The sequence below is a fragment of the Lontra canadensis genome, unplaced genomic scaffold, assembly GCF_010015895.1.
Source record: "Lontra canadensis isolate GAN:19392208 unplaced genomic scaffold, GSC_riverotter_1.0 scaffold4, whole genome shotgun sequence".
NCBI lineage: Eukaryota > Metazoa > Chordata > Mammalia > Carnivora > Mustelidae > Lontra > Lontra canadensis.
Genome location: NW_022630998.1, coordinates 32,245,813 through 32,266,700, shown reverse-complemented (window position 1 = coordinate 32,266,700; position 20,888 = coordinate 32,245,813). Strand labels below are relative to the sequence as shown.

At 38.4% G+C, this 20,888-nt stretch overlaps 1 protein-coding gene across 3 annotated transcripts in view; it reads left to right on the top strand.

Moving 5' to 3' along the window:
- Positions 1 to 20,888, top strand: part of MSH3 (mutS homolog 3) — a 174,280-nt gene that overhangs the window by 58,556 nt on the left and 94,836 nt on the right. For all 3 annotated transcript variants that reach the window (XR_004381402.1, XM_032847505.1, XM_032847514.1), the window contains exons 11-12: positions 7,769 to 7,853; positions 10,432 to 10,541. Coding sequence is in view for 2 of the 3 variants with exons in the window: in XM_032847505.1 (XP_032703396.1) it covers positions 7,769 to 7,853; positions 10,432 to 10,541 (195 nt within the window). In the remaining variant the exon portion in view is untranslated. The remainder of the gene's footprint in view (positions 1 to 7,768; positions 7,854 to 10,431; positions 10,542 to 20,888) is intronic.

Here is a 20,888-nt window from a genome sequence, read left to right as displayed (position 1 = left end):
AATTATTTAGCCCCAAATTCAGTAGTCCAAAATTACATAAAGACACGACAAGAGAAGAAACTACAGACTAATGTGAATATGGACATAAAAATCCTCAAAAAATACAAGCAAATGGAGTCCAACAATATAAAGGATTATACATCATGATTTGGGGATTTATTCTAAGACCATAGGTTTGTTTTAATGAATTTTAAGTATTTAGCGTAATATACTGTATAATGAGAGATTAAAAACTACAGGAGCATCTCAACAGACCGTGAAAGCTCCCTTTCGTGATAAAAACATCCAACAAACTAGAGCTAGAAAGGAATGTCCTTATTCTAATAATGGCCATTAGTGAAAACCTCAGACGCTAACATCATATTTAATGGGGGAAAGAATGAATGCTTCTCCTCTAAAAACAGGAACAAGCAGTGTTTTCCCACTTCTGTTGTATATTGTCCTAGAAAGTCTAGTCAGGGTAATTAGGCAAAAAAATGAAGTGAAAGGCACCCATATTGTAAAGGAAGAAGTAAAATTTTGCTGTTGCAGTTAACATGAAATTATGTGTATAAATCCTAAAGAATCCAGGAAAAAATGATTAAAGCATATAAAATGAGTTTATGAGGTTGCAAGATATGAGATCAATATACCAAAATGAAAATTGACTGTGTATCTATAACCTTGCAATGAAGAATCCAAAAATGAAAATAAGAAAATAATTTCATTTACAGTAGCATCAAAAAGAATAAAATACTTAATGCATTTAATTAAAGAAATACAAAACCTGTATTCTGAAAGCTGTAGAACACTGTTGAAAGAAAATAACAGAAGACCTGAATAAGTGGAAAGGCATCCTAGGTTTGTGGATCAGCAGACTTGATTTTACTTAGATGGCAATATTCCCCAATTTGATCTACAGATTCAGTGTAATTGTACCAAAACCCTAGCTAGTTTTTTTTGCAGAAATCGGCAAACTGATCCTAAAATTTTATGAAAATTCAAGCGCCAAAAAAGAGCTGTAACAACTTTGAAAAAGAATAACAGAATCTGAAGATTCACATTTCTGTTTGAAAACTTGTTGCAAGGCAACAGTAGCCAAGATAGTGTGGCACTGGCATAAAGACAGACATACAGATCAGTGAAATACAGCTGAGAGTCCAGAAATAAAGTATACACGTATTGTCAATTGATTTCCAGCAAGGGTGTTAAAGCATTCAATGGAGGAAAGAATAGTTTTTTGTTTTTTGTTTTTCCCCAATAAAAGGCCCTGTGTGTACCCTGGTTATTGTTTGACCTAGTGTTTTCTTGTGGTTCTTTCCCTGACCTCAAGGGTAACTGGTTATCTATGCAAAAGAGTGAGTTTTGTATTACCTTCCCTCATGCCATAATAAAAAATAACTCAAAGTGGACCAAAGACCTATATGTAAGAGCTGAAACTATTAAGCTCTTAGAAGAAAACATAGGTGTAAAAATTTTCATGACTTTGGATTTGGCAATAGTTTCTTAGCTGTGATGCCAAAAGCGTAAGTGGCAAAAGAAAAAATAGAAAATATTGGACTTCACAATAAGAAACTTGCTCTTCAAAGCCTACTGTCAAGAGAATGAAAGAACCCACTGAATGGGAGAAAAACTTTGTATAGAGACCTATGTCCACTCTTATAGTTCTGCATATATTAAGACAGATATTAAAAAAAGACAGATAACCCAATTAAAAATGGGCAAAGAATCTGAATAGGCATTTCTCCAAAGAACATGTACAAATGACCACTAAGCACATGAAAAAATGCTTAGCATCATTAGGCATCAGATAAATTCAAATCAAAGTCACAATGAGATACTACTTCATATCCACTAGAATAGCGATAATAATAATTTAAAAAACCAGACAGGTGTTGGTCTGAATGTGGGCAAATTAGAACCCTCATACGTGGGAAGGTAAAATGGTTATAACCACCTTGGAAAACACTGTGGTAGTTCCTCACAGTGTTTAACTTGGACTTACCATATAATGCAGCTATTCTGCTCCTGGATATGTACTCAACACAGATGAAAACATATGTCCACACAAAAATTTGTATGTGACTGTTCATAGCAGTCTCATTCACAGTAGCCAAAAAGTGGAAACAATCCACATGTTCATCCATTGATGAATAGATCTATAAAATACAGAATATGCATAAAATGGAATATAATTCAACCATAAAAAGGAATGAAGTATTGGTCCATGCTACAACATGGATGAACCTTGAAAATATTAAGTAAGTTAAAGAAGACATCACGAGAGACCACACACATAACTGTATGATTCCACTTATATCACAGTATACTTATATCCACAGTAGGCAAATCCGTGATAAAGAGAAAGCCAATCAGTTGTTTCTAAGAGCAGTTTCGGCTAGAGGGAAGTGGAGAGTGACTTTGAATAGGTATAGAGGTTTTGGGGTGGGTAATGCAAATACCTGAAATTACATAATGAGGATGATTGCACAATCTTGTTAATATACTAAAAACCATTGAATTGCATACTCCAAATAAATGGTGTGGTATGCAAATTATATCTTAATGTAGTAGATATACATATATACACATACATATTTAAATGTTATTAGTATCAAGATTGGGAAATCCTTGTCTCTATTTTACTCCCGCTTCTAAAGCAATATGCTTCTGAGGCTTCTACCCAGTGCTTCATGTATTTTGAGGCATTTCCACTCTAGTTGGTCAGAGGGCCAACTATTTTAAGCCCTGTACGAACCCTCGGATAAAGCCTGATGGATTGACCTAGTGTTTTCTTGGGTTCTTTCCCTGACCTGTGGAGGTTCCCTACACCTTTAAGGATCAATACCTACCTGGCCAAAGCCTTGAGGGGATCCTTCCACAGATTTCTGGAGCTCTCTCTTGTGTGCAGCTCTGTCATGTCTGGCTTTCTCCACAAATTCTAGTTTCCTTGGTCTCTCCAAAGAATCAGTCATAATTTACCTCACTTGTTTTTCTTCTCTCAGGGATTACAATTCTGTGCTATCTGATGTCTAATACCTGCCCAGTTTTTTAAAAAATATAAATTTGTCTAGTTTTCTAATTGTTCATGGTTAAAGGACAGTTCTCATGCATTTAATCTTTTATGAATGAAAGCAAAAGTCAGGTACCATAATTGAACATCACATATAAACCACAGAAGATGTGTGAGGTTACAGCAGCTAACCATAACAATGCCTGTGTTCTAAAGCTTCCAGAAAATTAATTTCACTTAAAATTAAAAACAGAAAAAGACCCAAATTCAAATCTTCTACAAACTTATTATAAGAAAAAAAAAATAAGGAGTCAGATAATGTCCTTACAGAAAATGAATGTGTGCCGGAAAGATGTCCACAGATGAAATGAAAACTATAACCTACTACTTCAAAATGAGCTCAAAGACATTAAGAAAATAATACCAGGGGTGAAGGAACAAATGAGAATGAGAAATAGGAAAGCTTTGAAATGAGATGGTTGGATTGAAGAATGAACTGTGTATTCAAGAATAAGATCAATTTAGGAGTGAAGAGTAAACTGGAAGGAATACTAAAGTGAATAAACATAGCACATATACTTGAAGAGAACTAGAATTTGAAAAGAGAGATGTGCAAAAAATAACGATTAACATAGCAGACCTGATGAGACAGCCATCCTTAGAAAGAACTACTTGCAAGCTTGACCCTTAACTGGCATCTGAGAAAGTTTTTAGCATTTTCTGATAAGAATGGCTCACTCTCCCCAAACTTCTCAAAGAACATGGTTTATGCTAACTACTTGCTTGTTTCTGGGAGCTGGAATTTTTGCACATGTAGAGGAGAAGATGCCCGTGTGACTAGTTTCCAGTATAAACCCTAGGTGCTGAGTCTCTAATGTGCTTCTCTGGTGGACATTCCACGCGTGTCATCACAACTCACAGCGTGGGAAATTGAGCACACCCTGTGTGACTCCACCAGGAGAGGACTCTTGGAAGCTTTGAAGTCCTCCAGGCTTTGCCTTCTGTATCTTTTTCCTTTTCTGCTTTTGCTTAGTGGTCTTTCACTGTAATAAATCATAGCTGTGAGTACAGCTATACTCAGAGTCCTGTGTATCCTCCTGGAGAATCACTGGAGACTCATTATATATCTTTCCTATTATTTTCCTCTCTAATAAGCTTCTTGGCAGCTTTTAGGAATGTAAAGATGGTCATTTTGTTGTGTTACAAATCAATTAGAAGTGAATCTACAATAAAACAAGTTTTTTAGTAGGTAATTTGTAACTCATAAGTTAAATTAACCCTGAAAAGATTTGACAAATGGTGAATGTCTGAAATCTGAAAACTGTACATAGAGAACTATTTTTCCACTATAGATTTCATATGTAACATAGTAGTTTTGTGCATTTTTTGGTCCTTTTCAGTTTTCAAGTTATTTTTAAATAGTGTCTTTGTAAAGGGTTTGTCTTTTGGGTAAGATCTGTACCTTTAACTGCCTGTGTCTAAATCCGAAAGATTGGTTTTCGTTTAAAAAACAAACAAACTAGGGTAGGAATGATATAGAATCTTAAATTTTACTGGCAACTTTTCAGCAATGACATTTTCCTCCCGTTACAAAACTTGAGGGGGCGGGGAAGCATCGTTTGTACTTTCTTGTCTGAAATATTAATGAGATATTTTCCCACGTTACTTGTAGGATTTTCATCCAGGTTCACACAGCATGAATTCTAGCCAGGCATTGTTTATGAGGTTCATTTCAAAGCATATAAAATTTAGCTTTTTCCAGAAGGATAAATAATTTAGAATTGCTTGAGTATTTCAGATCACTGATCATATACTGTTGAATTCCTAAGGATGCTGGCAGATACAACTCTGAGTTCCAAAAAACACATAATTCCTAATGGAAATTAGGCACTGACAGAAGGAAATTTCTTGTGTATTTGGGAAGAAGAGTCAAAACTCCAGAATACATTATCAACCAAGCATAGGGGAAACCCAAAAGCATATTTAGTTCTTGGGGCACCTGGGTGACTCCATCAGTTAAGCATCTAGCTTTGACTCAGGTCATGAACTCAGGGTTCTGGGATCGAGCCCTGAATTGGGCCCCCTGCTCAGTGGAGAGACTGCTTCTCCCTCTCCCTCTGCTGCTCCCCCCTGCTTGTGCTCTCTTGTTTTCTCTCTGTGTCAAATTAGTAAGTAATATCTTTTTTAAAAAACATATTTAGTTCTTATGTTGCTTGATAATTATTGTTCCTTAGGAATCATTCCAATTTAATATTGCCCAGTGGTTGATCTCTTTTATTAAAATCAATGCAGATGTCAGTTTTCAATAAACTCTTTGCTTCTCACTGTGTCTACTTTCAGACCTAGGGGACTTGTTCAGTAAGGGAAGAAACTAAAACAAAAAATTACATGCACAACTTACTAATGCTGCTAATTAATAAAGGAACCTATACTTTTTCCTCTAAAGGTCTAGTTTTGTGAGCTAACTTAAGACCATTTGATTGTTCAGTTTATTGGGTTCTTTTGGTATTGTGGATATCCAGGAATTGTATCCAGTAAAAATATAGGTGAGGGCTCTAAGATTCCTCCCCCAGTGGTCTTTACTAGGTTGTGTGTTAGTCCAAACCAAATTCTGCCACACATATACTTCTTAGCAAACAGACACAAAAGCAGTCCTGTTAACTCTTCTGTAAGCTCCATGAAATCCCAAATCTTTGTTTTTTAGTGTTCTGACAGCACCTTGCTTCTGAGGTTCATTTGAGGCATAGTAGAAGCACTTTTAGTTGGAGTTAGGTGACAAAACTCTGAACTAATTGGTGGATCAAGGATGCTTTCAGAAACCTAGACCTAAAACCCCATTCTTCATTGCATGGACTGTTGGGTTTACTAGTTCTTATGAGGGTGAAGCCAACTGAACAGTATTTCTGGATAGTCCACAGATCTTAAATGCCACTTATTTATGTTACAGCTCTGCTGTTCATGGGAGATGAAGACAGCTAACTGAGATGTTTTTAGAAAAGGCTGTGGATTACGGGTTCTTGATTAGTCTTTCTCTCATACCAAATGAGCATCCCTGTACTGTCTATACTTGATGAACGTACTCCTGTGTTAATCATTGCTAGGGTGTGGATTCAGCCTAACTGTCAGGAACAGGGGAGGACTTCTGCCTCACTGCTTGGGAACTGGCTGGATATCAGCTCGAGTCCAGGCTCTCAACTCTTCCATTTTGGATCTTTGACCATAAAGGTCACTTGTCAGCTACACAGCAAATCACTGCCTAATTGTTTCTTCCTGAAAATAACGTTTTACATTTTATTCTCGTCCCTTGGTGTTTTACGGAGATCTCTGGGTTTTAGGACTCAAAGGAAACCAGCCAACCAACCCGAACTGGCTTCCCTGTAGGAAGATGGCAGACATTTGTGGAGCGTGCTTGTGCTGCTAGGCTCAGCAAGTGTTGCAAAATGCATGACATAAATAACTCTTGCCTTCAAGAGACTTAGATCTGTTAATGAGGATAGCAGAAGAACATGAAATTGCTCTAATCCTAAGCAAATGAAGTTAACTGCCCTAAGAAGGAGTGAACAGTAGATACACACACCTGCTGTCAGTCAGTGTTGGAGTTGCCTCCCTCTAAAAATCATTAACAAGTTATCAGTGGAAATTACATCAAACCTATCAGAGAAATCATGCTGCTAAAGGACAGTTCTTACTTGGCAATATTCCTAATATGCAGCAAGGGTTCAAGCTGCAGGATTCTGGAGCTTCGGTTGGGGGAGTCATCTAGAAGTGAAGGCATCTCTCAGCACTGGCTCTGATTTTAGGCTCTGGACTCCTGGATGAAGATTTGGTTCCATAACTGGCTTGGGAACGTGGATTATATTTAGATCTCATCACAGCCGTGTGAGAAGTATAGTAGTTTATAATGCAAACATTCATGCTTTTCCTCCAAATAGTTTAGTGACTTGCCCTTATTTTTCTTGCCTTTAAAAATAAGCTATAAAATCTGTAAGTACTGTTGATAGAAACATAAAGGAAATTGGATTACTGGATTAGTAATGCATTGATTAATGTACTTCTTAACATGAAAGATTGCTAAGGACAGAATTGGAATTGTGTGTACACTTATTAATCATCGCAACTCAATACTCAAGTCTGAAATTTATTGAACTTTAATCTCATTTGGGATAGTTTTAGGGACAGAGAGACAATTCTTTGAGCTTAAGAAAATATTTTTGCTACTTTTTTAGTTGTATACTCCACTAAAACGTTAGCTCCAGTAATGTGTGTTGTTAATTATAGAGTAAATACCATTTGTTGCACATATCAGAATGTTGATTAAAAGCTGTTAGAGGGTTTATCAAGATGATCTCATGCTAAAGAATAAGGAGGATGTTTTAAAATATCTTGACATATTTTTCTAGCTAATTGCATAGCTTTTCCAGAAGATACCACCACATGCTATGCTGATAATAAAAGACTGTGTTTGGTTCTATTCCTGGTAATGCAAAAAAGAGATGTTGGTACCATTTACTTCCTTGTGCTTGTTTATGGTGTGAGACAATTAACTTTTAGCATCAGTCTGTTTAATGGCACCAGCATCAATGGAATACAGTATCCCAATGATTACTTGTTTTGCTCCTTTTGGTTTGATTTTCCATCAGATAACTCATTTTTGTCATAATGGTATTGGAATATTTAGTTTTAGTTTTTAACATTTCTTTATGTACTTATATCTTGGCTAAATTGGTTTTAAAACTTTTTTTATGCACTTACGGCTCACATTTCATTCTTTTACAGGAATTTTAAACAGTTGTCGGGTGAAATGGAATTTATGACAATTAATGGAACAACATTAAGAAACCTTGAAATCCTACAGAATCAGGTCAGATAAACATAAAGGCTAATTGATTCAAAATGGTTTTGAAAAAAAAAAATTTGAAATAAGGTGGCGGTCTGTTCTTAAGAGTGAAGGTGAGAACAGAAATATTATCTTTAGCTGATGACTCTGCCCATTATCTGTTTATTAATTGATAATTGCAGAACCCATTTTTTTGAGAATGAAGTATATGGGGGTTACTTTGGAAACTATAGAGCTGTCCTTCTTAATTATTGAAGTGACATTCCCATCCTGATAATTTCTGTAACAAATATTTGTTTGGAAAGGCATCATCTTTCAAAATTAATATAAAGCAGATTTTTGTCTGTTTCGTTATTTTCTTTTTAATATTTTATTTATGTATTTGACAGAGATCACAAGGAGGCAGAGAGGCAGGCAGAGGGGGCGGGGGAAGCAGGCTCCCTGCTGAGCAGAGAGCCGGATGTGGGGCTTGATCCCAGGACCCTGGGATCATGACCTGAGCCGAAGGCAGAGGCTTTAGCCCACTGAGCCACCCAGGCACTCCTTGTTATATTTTTTCTACATACCTTTAACTTTTCACTGAAATGTCTTTAGTCTTATTATCCAACATATAAAACAAGTTACTGTGATACTCAATTAGATTTTAAGATGCATAAATTTCATTTCACAGACTTCCATCATTATTTATTTGCCCTTTATTGATGAATTAGGAAGATAATGGAGACATTAAATTGGTTGCTTTCATTTATTAAATTATCACTTAGAGATAAGATTTTATATAATGTTCATAACACAAAGCCATAGAAATAAAAAGCAGTTCCAAATCATTTGAGTAAGTAGTTGAAAAGCTGAACCGTCTGAGTTAAATGGTTTAAGTCTCTTCAGAAAGATTTATTACTGTTGTAAAGTAAATTCTGAATTTATTTTCCTAACTCCTAGATTTGTATATTACTAACTGCTTTCTCTCGTTTAGTTTCTCCTTCTCCCAGGCTATCCTTGTATACTAGAGTCAACTCTACTTTAATTCCATAACATTTTGATCTTGTTGTTATATTATCAGGAAATTGAGAATTTTTCCCACAGATCTTTCTCGTCAACACTGTATACATTGCCTAATAGGAAAGGAGTAGTAGAATGAAAAGGACATTTCTTGGATGAAGAAGAGCAAGTAGTCAGACCCTGAAGACACAGGCCCTGGCATTCCTAGCTAGCTTAATTCTGCCACTTCTTTCCCGTTCAAATCCTATTGCTGTGGAGTCAGTTCTCAAAATAAATTCCTAAGGCAAACATACCCTTAAAAGCTCTTTCATTGTCAGGACTTGGGCCATTATAGAAACAGAAGCTAATAATTCACATCTTTGGCTTGTCTTTGCACTTGAACTGAACTGGCCTCTGTTACCATGGAGCAGTGGAAAGGGGTAATGAGACGGGGACTGGGTATCAGGAAGAGCAATGAAATAACTGTTTCCCTCCCACCTCCCACCCCTTGCTCTCTTGTCTGAGCCTGGTTCTTCAGTGATGCAGGAACTAATTGGAAAATTATTTCCACCCACTGTCCTCTTCTTCGGACCTTTTGCTGTATGTAGGCTAGTGGGGCTCTTGACTCTGAAGAAATGGTGCTGTTGTTGATATGGACCGCCGTCATCAGTCAGCTATCCTCAGGGGAGCCTTCTGTGACCTGTGGCTTCTGTGTGTGCTCTGCTTTAAACTGCTAAGGCCTGGCAGCTTTTGTCTTGCCTTAGTTAATTTCTGCCAAGTGGCATCTTGTGTTAATTATGTGTCATTTCTCCCACACTTGGATATAAGTACCATAAGGGAGGGACCATGTCTGAATATACCTTTGCATCTGAGTACATTGGAGTATTCTGGAAGTACCTGCTTGATGACTTGAAGGAAAAAAAAAAAAAAACAAAAAAACAACAACTTAGGTGAAAGCAATTTTATGTTCCAAATAAGATTTAAACCTATTAATTAACTTTTTGTCGTACAGTGAAACCTTGGTTAAAATTACCTATCATCTCTAGTTAAATATTTTTTAGTCATTCAACTTGGAAGTAGCAGAGCATTGATCGATAATTTTTTACTGAGGATTTAATAAAGCAGACTAAAATAAAATCTTTCCAGGGTGAATTCCTATAGTGCAGTTTAGTTTTAGTTCCATCTCTGGTACCTTTTACTTGTTCATTGTTTTCATGGGAGCATCAGCACTTAGAACTCAGAGGCTGGGGAGGATACTGAATTGCCAAAGGAAATTAAATTATCTTCACTGTATTTCCCAAGGCAGAAAAGTCTGTATTTTTAAAATGCTTAGGACAAACATATATTTTAAAACATTTCTGAATATTCTTAGTTAACCAAAAGCACACATAGAACTGTCCCTTTTCTGTGCAAATATCAATTCTTTATATCGTGTATGTGTGTTCATGTGTACATGCGTTCATCAGACATTAAATGAACACCTTTTATGAGTCATACGTTAATGATAGGCATCTGTAACATTTAAAATTGGGATACATGGACTAATTAAGGCACGTGAGCAACTAGCAGTTTTGGTACAAATGCAATGTCCAGTTAATAAAACTTTTCTTCTGATTTTTCTTAGACTGACATGAAAACCAAAGGAAGTTTACTTTGGGTCTTAGACCATACTAAAACTTCATTTGGGAGACGGAAGTTAAAGAAATGGGTGACCCAGCCTCTCCTTAAACTAAGGTAAAGGGAATTGTTTTTTGTGTGTTTAATCTGAAATTATATAAAGTGGTGAAATTAAATATGTTAGCCTCTTTAAAATCAAGGTTACCATAGTTAAAAGAACAGAATTTTAGGGGTACCTGGCTGCTGATTCAGAGGAGTGGAGACTCTTGACCTCGGGGTCATGAGTTCGAGCTCCATGTTGGGTGTAGAGATTACTAAAAATAAAGAAAAAAAAAGGGAATTTTAAATTGGAGATTTTATTTCGTATCTGGCAATACACTGTCTAGTATTGTGAGGTTGTTTCCTTTGTCCCCAGGAGTGAGTCTTGCAGATGGGAAGACATGGGGTGTGTCCAGGGAAAGTGAGTTATCAGTCAATTTGGGTCATCCGCAGCATAAGAGAGTAGGGAGGAGAGGGTTCAAGAGCTGGGCCACTTCTTTTCGTGGAGGGCTTTGAAGGCTAGCCTGAATTGGTAGCCAGGCAAAGTTAATCCAAGGAGTCTGAGCATGGGAGTGCTAGGATCAGAGCTGGGCTTGTATGTGGGATGGAACAAAGTGGTGAGGGGGAGCAAGTTAGTAAGTTCATGAAGAGGTTCTGAGGGACCTGAGCTAAAGCCAGAACAGTAGGGATCTGAAGGAGGGGTCAGGTATGAGACATTTGGGAAGGTAGATGAGTAAACTAGGAGCACTTAGTTTTGCTGAATCTAAAATGCAGCTTTTTCTGAGCTTGTCTGCCCCTTGCAGTCCTTGGGACTGATGTGGACCCAAGGGGCCTCACAGACACTGATGCCTGTGTCTAAACCCTTAGCGAGTGTGATTTAATCGGTCTCCAGTGTGGCCTGGGAATTGGAGTTTTTCAGTGCTCCCCAGATGTTTCTGATAAACAGATAAATTTGGTGACTCTAACCTGTCCCTTAGTAGAAGCCCTATGAATGTTTACTGAATGAATGAAGGCTGTTATTTATTGCATTCTTACTCTTGTACCACTCTTTAATACTCAAAAGTGGCTTCTGAGATAGGTCCTTGAGATGAGTAAACAGATTCAGAGCTTCAGTAACTTGCTTAATGCTTCACAGCTGGTGGAGTCCAGGTTTAAAAACAGCATTGACTCCAGAGCCAAGCAGGCACTTAACCATTCTGAACCACTTCCCAAAGAGCTAGACCAGAGAGGGTGGTGTGCTGTTAGAACTGCTGTGTGTCCGCTCTGTCAGCTGAGTGAGTCCCTCACTAAGTCCTTGCGTCCTGTGTCCCGTCCTGTGTGCCTGCCTCCCCATGCCATGTTCTCATCTTTGAAATGGTAAACCGCCTCCTCACAGGCTTGCCCTCAAGGGTAAGATGAGACAGGAACCCTAACTACCACTTTTGAACTCTTTATTACATGGCAGGCACTGTACTGGGGGCCTTGTACACATTGTAGCTTTTAAAATACACAAGAGCCTCCCTTTTGGCTGCATATTACACTGAGCCAAGTGAGTAGTCGTCTTCAGCAAAGGACAGCACATGTTGTTGGTGCTAGTAAGAAGCTTAAGACATTGTTGTGATGATGATGATTTCCAAACACTGCAGGATTTTAGTGGGTCACTCCAGTTTTTCTTCTTGACGGTAAAGACCTTCAAACGGGAAACTGGGTAAAGAAGACGTTCTGGAAATGGAAGTACATTTGACCTTTGAACAACCCATGTCTGAACTGTGCAAGTCCACTTGTATGCGGATTTTTTCTGATACAGTATAGTATCGTAAATGTTTTTCCTTGTGATTTGCATAACCCTTTCTTTCCTGTAGCTTACTTTGTTATGATATGTTATGTATGTATATAATACATATATAAAATACGTGTTCATTGGCTATGTTATCAGGCTTCTGATCAGCAATAATTAGTATTAGTATTAGTATTAGTAATTAAGTTTTGGGGGAGTTAAAAGTTATACTCAGATTTTTGACTGTGGTCTGGGGAACGGCGCCCCTAATCCCCACATTGTTCAAGGGTCCACTGTGTCTCCTTGGTTCACTACTGAAAGAATGCCTTGGGGAGCAAAAACAGACAAGATGGCTTTCTGCAGAAAGCGTGGAAAGACGTCTACCTAAGCAACCATAGCACCTCTTGTATTCTTATTTGCTTGGTTAAAATATTCAGCAGAAACAGAGTCAGTAGCAGACTCTTTCAAGTAAATTAAAATTTTTATTTCTACTGTTAAATTTGTTTTCTATAACTAGGATTAATTTGAGATAGATTCAGTAGACCATATTGTATGCTTTGTAGGAGCTGAATCATGTAACTCTTGGGATCATACTTTCCCAGGAAGGCTGAAAGAAAATGCCATGTATAATTTACATATAGTGTTATATTAGTTTCATATGTACAATGTCATGATTCAGCAATTCTATACATTACTCAGTGCCCATCAAGATAAGGGTACTCTTTATCCCCCTTACAAACTATTTTACCTATCTTTTCCCACCCACCTCCCCTCTGGCAACTACCAGTTTGTTGTCTGTATTTAAGAGTTTGTTTTTTTTATAAATAGGTCATGTGTTGTGACCTATGCTTTTTATCAGTTCTCCAAGTTTAGGGAAGATTTTTCACTGTAGTTCTCTGTCTTCCTCTTATAAATGAATGTCACATTGGCAAGTCATTTGTCCTAAGACCTTTTAAAATTAAATTATATTGAATTCATTTGTTGAGGTTCTGTCTCTGAATTCCTTCTGCTGCTTTGAGTTGATATGATCTTGTCAATTTTATATATAAACACCATACATAGTTTTTTGGTTTTGTCTAAAAGCCTTATAATACAAATTCTCTTTGTTAATACTGGAAGAAATGGGAAAAAGAAAACTTTGGGTAGTATGGGATGAGTCTCTAAAATATTGTTTCAGGCAAAATATTAATTTCCAAGGAAGATTTGTTCATCTTGGAAGAAGGATTCAAGAGTTGGTGGTCTACTCTGTGTTTTAAAATAGTAAACAAAAATAAGTTGTGGCTTTACTTTGTGGGTATCTCTTCTGTCTGCACTTTAAATATGGATGTTCCCCCCCCCCAGGGCTCTCTCCCGGGACCTCTTCTCACTTTCTGCGCTACTTAGGATCCCACCTGGCGTCATGGTTTCTGTAGATCCTGTGCTGATGACTTGGTCACATTATCTGCAGCAGTTCTATGTTCACATCTGCTGGGACATCTCTGCCTCAGAAAATACTCCATTTGAATGCTGAATGAAACAGATTGGAAACAAAGCATGTCCTTTAGTGAGACAGTGACTTCTTGGAAATGAAGATGTGTGTGTGTGTGTGTGTGTGTGCGCGCCCATCCTTCCATCACATGTGCATGTATATGTGTACACACATACAGAGCAGGGTATCATTAACCACAAGGCAGAATCTGAGAAGTCAGTCCCTTCCCTTCTAGTGGATGGATTATTTGGTTCAACAGTGAAAACACTGGATTTCTGGCAAGAGGTAGTATTATATGATCTTGCCTTTTCGTAAAATCACTTTTTATGAAAGGCAGTCAGATGAAAGCCTTTTTCATGAAAGGTTTTTTGTTTATTGAGGGAACTCAGTATATCCAAGCCTCTGGTCTTACCCTTCTCTGTTTCTGTCTGCACTACCAGTTGATTACTTTAAAGAAAATGTCTATCTGATTATCTTGTTCCCTATAGTTTGCAGTTCTCACAACACGCTGAGGTGTCATTTATTTCTGGACCTTTGTACGGTCTGTTTCTTTTGTCTAAAGTGGAAACTTGTACTCTTCTTTGTTTCCATTCTCGGGTGCTGCCTGCTTCTTCACAGTTTTCTTGGCTATCTGCTTATCCTCTGCGTATCCTTTTAACGTGGGTGTTTCAGAGAACTAAACCTTAGGAGCTGAGCTTTCTTCCTTCCCTAAACCTCCCCTCACTGCCTCTCCTCTTCTCACTGTCTCCTGCTCCTACCCCTATGAACATACCCGTTCCCGTGACTGTAAATACCAAATGTCAGTGACTCCCAGATTTGTATCTCTAGTCTTTACTCTCTCCTCTTCCCCAGGCTTATCAGCTTAGGTTCATAAACACATAGGTGTATCACAGACATCTCAAGCTTCCTGTTCCTCCTTCTGGTTTTCCCATTCCAAGAACCAGCAGTTCACCGAACAAGTTGCTTAGACCAGAAACCTGGAAGTTATCCTGGACATTTCCTATTTGACAATCATATCCAATCTAATACTAAGTCCTGTTGCCTTTAGCTCTAGGATATATCCAGAGTCTGTGCGTGTCTTGCCATCTCCACCACCATCACCCCACCCTGGTCTAAACTACATTAGTCCTCACTTGGACAGATGCAGTATCCTCCTAACTCATTTCTTTTTCAAGATAAAGACTCTCATCCTCTCCCTTCCCTTAAACTCTCCATTAGGCTTCTACTTCATGTAAAGTTAAAATTTTCTCTCATGACTCTTCTGTCTTACTCTCCCCTGCATTCATGCATTCATTGTCTTCTGGTCACTCTGGCCTTTCTTTGGTTCCCGAGCAACCCAGAGCTTTTTCTCATCTTGTGGTCTTTGCATTTGGTGGCTCTCTACCTAGAGTGTTCTTTATCTCTTCAGTCTTCATGTGCTGACTCCTCTTTTCAGTCTCACCTTTAAAGTATCATTCTTCAGAGAGATTTTCTCTGATTGCCTAATCTTAGTTAAGTTCCTTGTATCATTCTTCATTAGCATATAGGAGTTATCTTTTTGTTTTGTTTTGTTTTTGTTTATTTGATATTTATCTCCCACTAAATTGTGTTTCATTTATAGCAAACATTCAATAAATATTTATTTTTAAAAATATTTTATTTATTTATTTGATAGAGAAGGAACACAAGCAGGGGGAGTGGGAGAGGGAGAAACAGGCTTCCTGCTGACCAGGGAGCCTGATGTGGGGCTCGATCCCAGGACCCCGGGATCATGACCGGAGCCGAAGGCAGACGCTTAATGACTGAGCCACCCAGGCACCCCTCAATAAATATTTATTGAATGGATTATTAAAATAATGTGTCATTCAGGACCTAATTCAGCTGTCTCCTTTGAGAAGTTGTTCTTTTTCTCCTTTTTTCCTCATAGAAAATTAACTCACCTCATAGAAAATTAACTCACCTCACCCCTTATCCTTCCATCATTAACCCACACAGAATGAATTGGGGGCTTCTAGTGCTTTGAATATAATAGATGATCAAGAAATTAAGAGTAAATGAATCCATTTGACAATCTTAGGGTTCTAAGTGGGCTTTGAAAATAAAGGCACTTCTCTGTCAGAGTTTATTTTCTAAGAAAAACCCCTTGACTCTAAAAGCACCTTGGAAGCACTTTTCCTTCATATGATTCCTTGTTTTAGTGGAACAATTGCTTGGTCAGGAATGAAAACATTAACAGTTAACAGTGGCAGAAATTATTTGGCTGTGTCTTGCATTCTCATCAACTCTTAGTGAAATTAGTAGTAAATAGAAGTGCCTTGGCATAAGTCACATGACGTAGTTAACTGAAGCCAGGTTGAGTGATGGGATGGGGCCATCTTGCCACCTTAGCCATAGCTGGTTTTAAGTATCATGTAGAAGTTTATTTAATGTTTATTGAGGTAAGAATGCCTTGGGGCATTCTCACAACTCTGAACACATCTGAACTGGAATGTTTTTGCTTAGAAATATTTGAAATTAGAAATTGAATTCAATTAGAAATTAAAATTAGAAAAATTAGAAATACACTGTGATTTTCCTATGACTCTTTAAGGCCATGCCTATATAATTTAAATTCCATGGGCAGATTAGATAGTGTATTAGTTTGCTGGGAGTAAAAAAAGCATCACAAACTGGATAGCTTAAACAACACACATTTGTCTCACAGCTCTTTCGGAGTTCTCAGAGGGAGAAGCTGTTCTGTGCCTTGCTCCTAGCTTTTGGTGGTTTGCTGGCAGTCTTTGGTATCACTTGGCTGCTAGATGCTTCTCTTTTCTGTCTGCTTTCACATTCACATGGTGTTCTTCCTGTGTGCATATCTGTTCACATGACAGTCTTTCAGTAAGGTTGTAATCGTATTGGATTGGGGGCCTCCCATATTCCAGTATGACCTTGTCTTAACTAATTACATCTACAAGTACCCTGATTCCAACTAAGGTCAGATTCTGAGACACAGGGGTTTAGGACTTCACCATGTATTTTTTGTTCATACAATTCAACCCATAACAGGTATGCTCAGTAATTTCATCTTTCCTCCTTTTTGGTGCAAACAGATTGAATATATTCATCTCTTGGATGGAAACAAGTATTTTGATTATCATTTAAATGTGTTACACATTTATTCAACATCTGAAGTGATGTTGTAAAGAACCCTGAATTTTGTAAGTTGCAAACATTCTGTAATTTTGTGCCTGAAGTACAGTACTCTGAAAAATCATCCATTGGTCTTATTTTTGAAAAGCACTCTGGTCTGTGTCTTCCAGGTGAAGGTATTTACACAAAATGTTAGGCTCATTTTAGGGATCAGAAAGAGACATTTGTATGTGGGAAAAAAAGATTAAGGAAAATCTTTAGGTAGAAAGGAGCAAAGGTCCAGATCTAAAGGTCGAGGAGAGAAAAGTAGCCGTGGTGGGAAGGGAGAGGGCTGAGGGCTCTGAGGTAAGAGGTGTTATTCTCTAAGTGGGCTGTGTGTGGGAGTGGACAGAAAATGGCAGCACAGAAAACTGATGTCCGTGTTGCATTTTTTGAGTCTGTGATATGTCTATTAAATCTTCCAGCTATCCTCAGAGATAGTTATTATTTCATTTTATAGGTGTGGAATACTGAGACCAGGTTATTTATCCAAGATAATCCAGCTAGCACATAGGGCCCATCTAGAAGCATACTTGGAGTGTTATTAGGACTTGACCTCTAGTTTTTGTTGTTTTGTTTTGTTTTGACACAGAGAGAGAGAGCACAAGTAGGCAAAGCAGCAGGCAGAGGGAGAGGGAGAAGCAGGCTCTCCACTGAGCAGGGAACCCGATGTGGGGCTCGATCCCAGGACCCCAGGGTCATGACCTAAGCCAAAGGCAGCCGCTTAACCATCTGAGCCACCCAAGTGTCCCATTGACCTCTAGTTCTGCTTCCCTCATCCAGTGGTGTCACTTCGTACAAGTTATGAATTTTGCTACACCCTCTATTTCTTTACCTGGAAAGTGGGAGCTCTAAAACCTAGTTCACAGGGTTGTGAGGACCAAATGAGACAGTGTATAGAAAGAGTTGTTCTGGTTCCTAGCATCACTTATGTGGTTCAGGAAAATAGCTGTGGTCTTTATAATTGGTTATAATTTGTCATCAAAAAACTGGAAGCAACCTAGTCATTAATAGGGGAGTAGAAAAATAAATCGTTATCTAGTCTTACATTAGGATATGCTAATAGCAGTTAAAATAAAGACAGGGGTCAGGTGACCCAGCTGGAGGCTTTCTGTGTTGACTGGGTGGAGGCTGGGGGCCACTGTCAGGTGTCCCGCCTCTGTCTAGTCAGGTCTCCTGAGTCTAGTCCGTTCTTGTGTTATATATTTCGCCTGTAGCTGCAGTCAGGATTGTGAGGAGAATTTGCAAGGAACACTGGTGAGTAGGTAGTGTCTTTGTAAGTCCCCTCTCAGAATGATGCATCCGTTAGCAAATGAACTCTGTCATTTTGTCTGGTTGGGCTTGGATCACAACCTTTCTCATTTATTTAATGCTCTAAGCCTGACTCCATCCTGGGACCTTAGGAAGCCCAGCCTCATGTTCTGACTGACTCAGAACATGTTAACACTAAAGGTCATGCATTGGTTAGAGAAACTGTCTTCTCAACAGCAAAAAAAACAAAACAAAACAAAAAAAAACCACCACGCAGTTTTATAGCTCTAACAGTGAAAATGGATTTCTCCTTTATCTTCTTTGCATGAACAGTCCAAGGTCTTGCCATATTGAGGGTGAGCTGGAAGTCCTCACAAAGGCATTTAGGAACTCCACAGGCTATTCAGTCTTAAACATGGGATTTCTGAGGTCAGCCTGGGCACTGACATCCAGCCAGAGGAAAGGGACAGAGCATGGAGAACATATTTTTGGCTTACCAGGTCTTGTAGTGGCAAATATCATTTTTGCTTACATGTCCTTGACTAGAACTCATTCTGATGGTCTCACTTAACTGCAGGGGAGGTTGACAAATGTTTGTCAAGGAGGAAGAAGCCATATGTAATGAATACCTAGCAGTCTATTGCCAGAGTTGGGCTATTTTTCCTTTAACTTTGTATTGTTGTTTCAACTTTGTTGTACTTTTTCTTTTTTCTTTTTTTTTTACACAGTTAAATTATGAACTTATTTAAATTTCTGAATAGGCAACACCTTTACATAGTTGCAGAGCTTAAAAATGGAAAAAGAGAGGTGCCTGGGTAGCTCAGCTGGTAAGCATCTGGCTTTGGCTTAGGTCATGATCCCAGTGTCCTGGGATTGTGATCCCGGTGTCTGGTGTCCTGGGTTCATGATCCCAGCATCCTAGGACCGAGCCTTGCTTCGGGGATCCCTGCTGAGTGGGGAATCCGCTTCTCTCTCTCCCTCTGCCCATCCCCTAGCTCGTGTTCTCTCCCTCACTCTCAAATAAATAAGAAAATCTTTAAAAAAGCAAAAAGATATATATTAAAATGTTTGTCTCTCATCCCTGACCCACATCTGCTTAGTTCCGATTAGATAATCATGGTTATTATTTTCTTGTATATCTTTCCAGAGACTTTCTGTTTTACTTTTTTATTTTGACTTTTTAAGATTTTATCTATTTATTAGGCAGAGAGAGACACAGCAAGAGGAGGAACATAAGCAAGGGGATTGGGAGAGGGAGAAGCACGCTTCCTACTGGGCAGAGAGCCCTATGCAGGCCTCAATCCCAAAACGTGGGATTGTGACCTGAGCCGAAGGCAGCAGCTTAATGACTGAGCCAACCAGGCGCCCCAAAACTTTCAGTGTTAAAAAATAAACAATAAATAGGAATATATAGTCCTCCATCCCTTTTTACATGGATGGGGCATAATATACACAATACTCTTTGCTTGTTTCCCTTAATAGTATAAGGTAGTTACATTAAATTTTGTATTACTATCTCAGTGACAAGGCGTTCCTACTCTCAAGGAGTTTCTAATCTAATTTGGTCCAGGTATAATCTAGTGAGCAGGAGATGCAGATAGGGAAAGCTTTCGTACCTAAGATAAAATTCTTACCATTATATGCTGTATAGCTCAGTAGCACAATTAGAGCAAATGAAGAATACTTTTTAAATTCAAATTAATTTTTAGAAAACTTTAAATAGTATTAAGCATATTAAAGTAGAATTAAGCATGCTAAGGTTATTCTTGGTATTTAAATCACATAAATCATTGAAATTAGCAAAACTGAAAATTGTTGGTGTTAGGAAATAGATCCCTGACTATTGATTACATTTTTGTGTAATTTTCTAAAGCACTAAGTACATTCTAGTGATAGTTCATTCTCTTGAATAATTAAATGACTTTTATTTTGGTAAACTCATATGTTTGGAGTATTAATGATTTATTTCTAATTCATAACTCTGGCCTAAATGACAGAGTAGTAAAATGTTATGTATTTCTTCCCTCTGCCATTTAATTTGTATTAACAGAACTAAATGCCATTTTAAACTCTCCAGAACTTGTTGCCCTGAACTACCATCAGGAGGCCCTCTTTATTCTTTGTGGTTTGCCATGAACCTGCCAACACAGTGTTCGCCTTTGATGACTGTGGTTTTCCGCAGCCCAGTGAGACACAGTCCTGCTCACAGATAGGAATGAAGAGCGGTAGGTGGTGCGTAGCGGAGAACCAAGATTGGTTGGTGTTGCCCCTGCCTCTCGCCGCGTGAATATATGAGCAGAAACTGATGTTGCCAAGAAGAAAGTGACCCCAAGCACCCCTTACCCAAGCGTCTGCCCTGACTTAGTGCCTGTGGAGGAGCTGGTGTCTCTTGGCTTAGATCCAGGAGTCTGCCGCTGGTCTCTGCTTTGTTCTGTGGTAAGCAGGCCTCCAGGGAAGTCTTACCTGGTTTGCGTGACCAGCAGGAAAGGGCAGCTTTCCTTTGTGCTGAGGAGAAGATATGCAGGAGAGAGTGAGGAGGGAGAGTTGGAGATCTTTTCCTTCTTGGCTCTTCCAGTTTTGTTTTTCTCTCTTTGCGCCCTGACTGGTGGGGATTTTCAGAATACATCACCTCAAAATGCTGTGGGAGGACTTCATTTCCTGTGGCTATAATGTCATTAAAAATACTTCCCTATCTGAAAGAATTAGATATGCTGTATAAAGCATAAAACATCATTTTCGGACATAGCCAATCTTAATAAATAATAATAGTGATAAGGGGAAAAACTGAGGGAACAAATTAAAG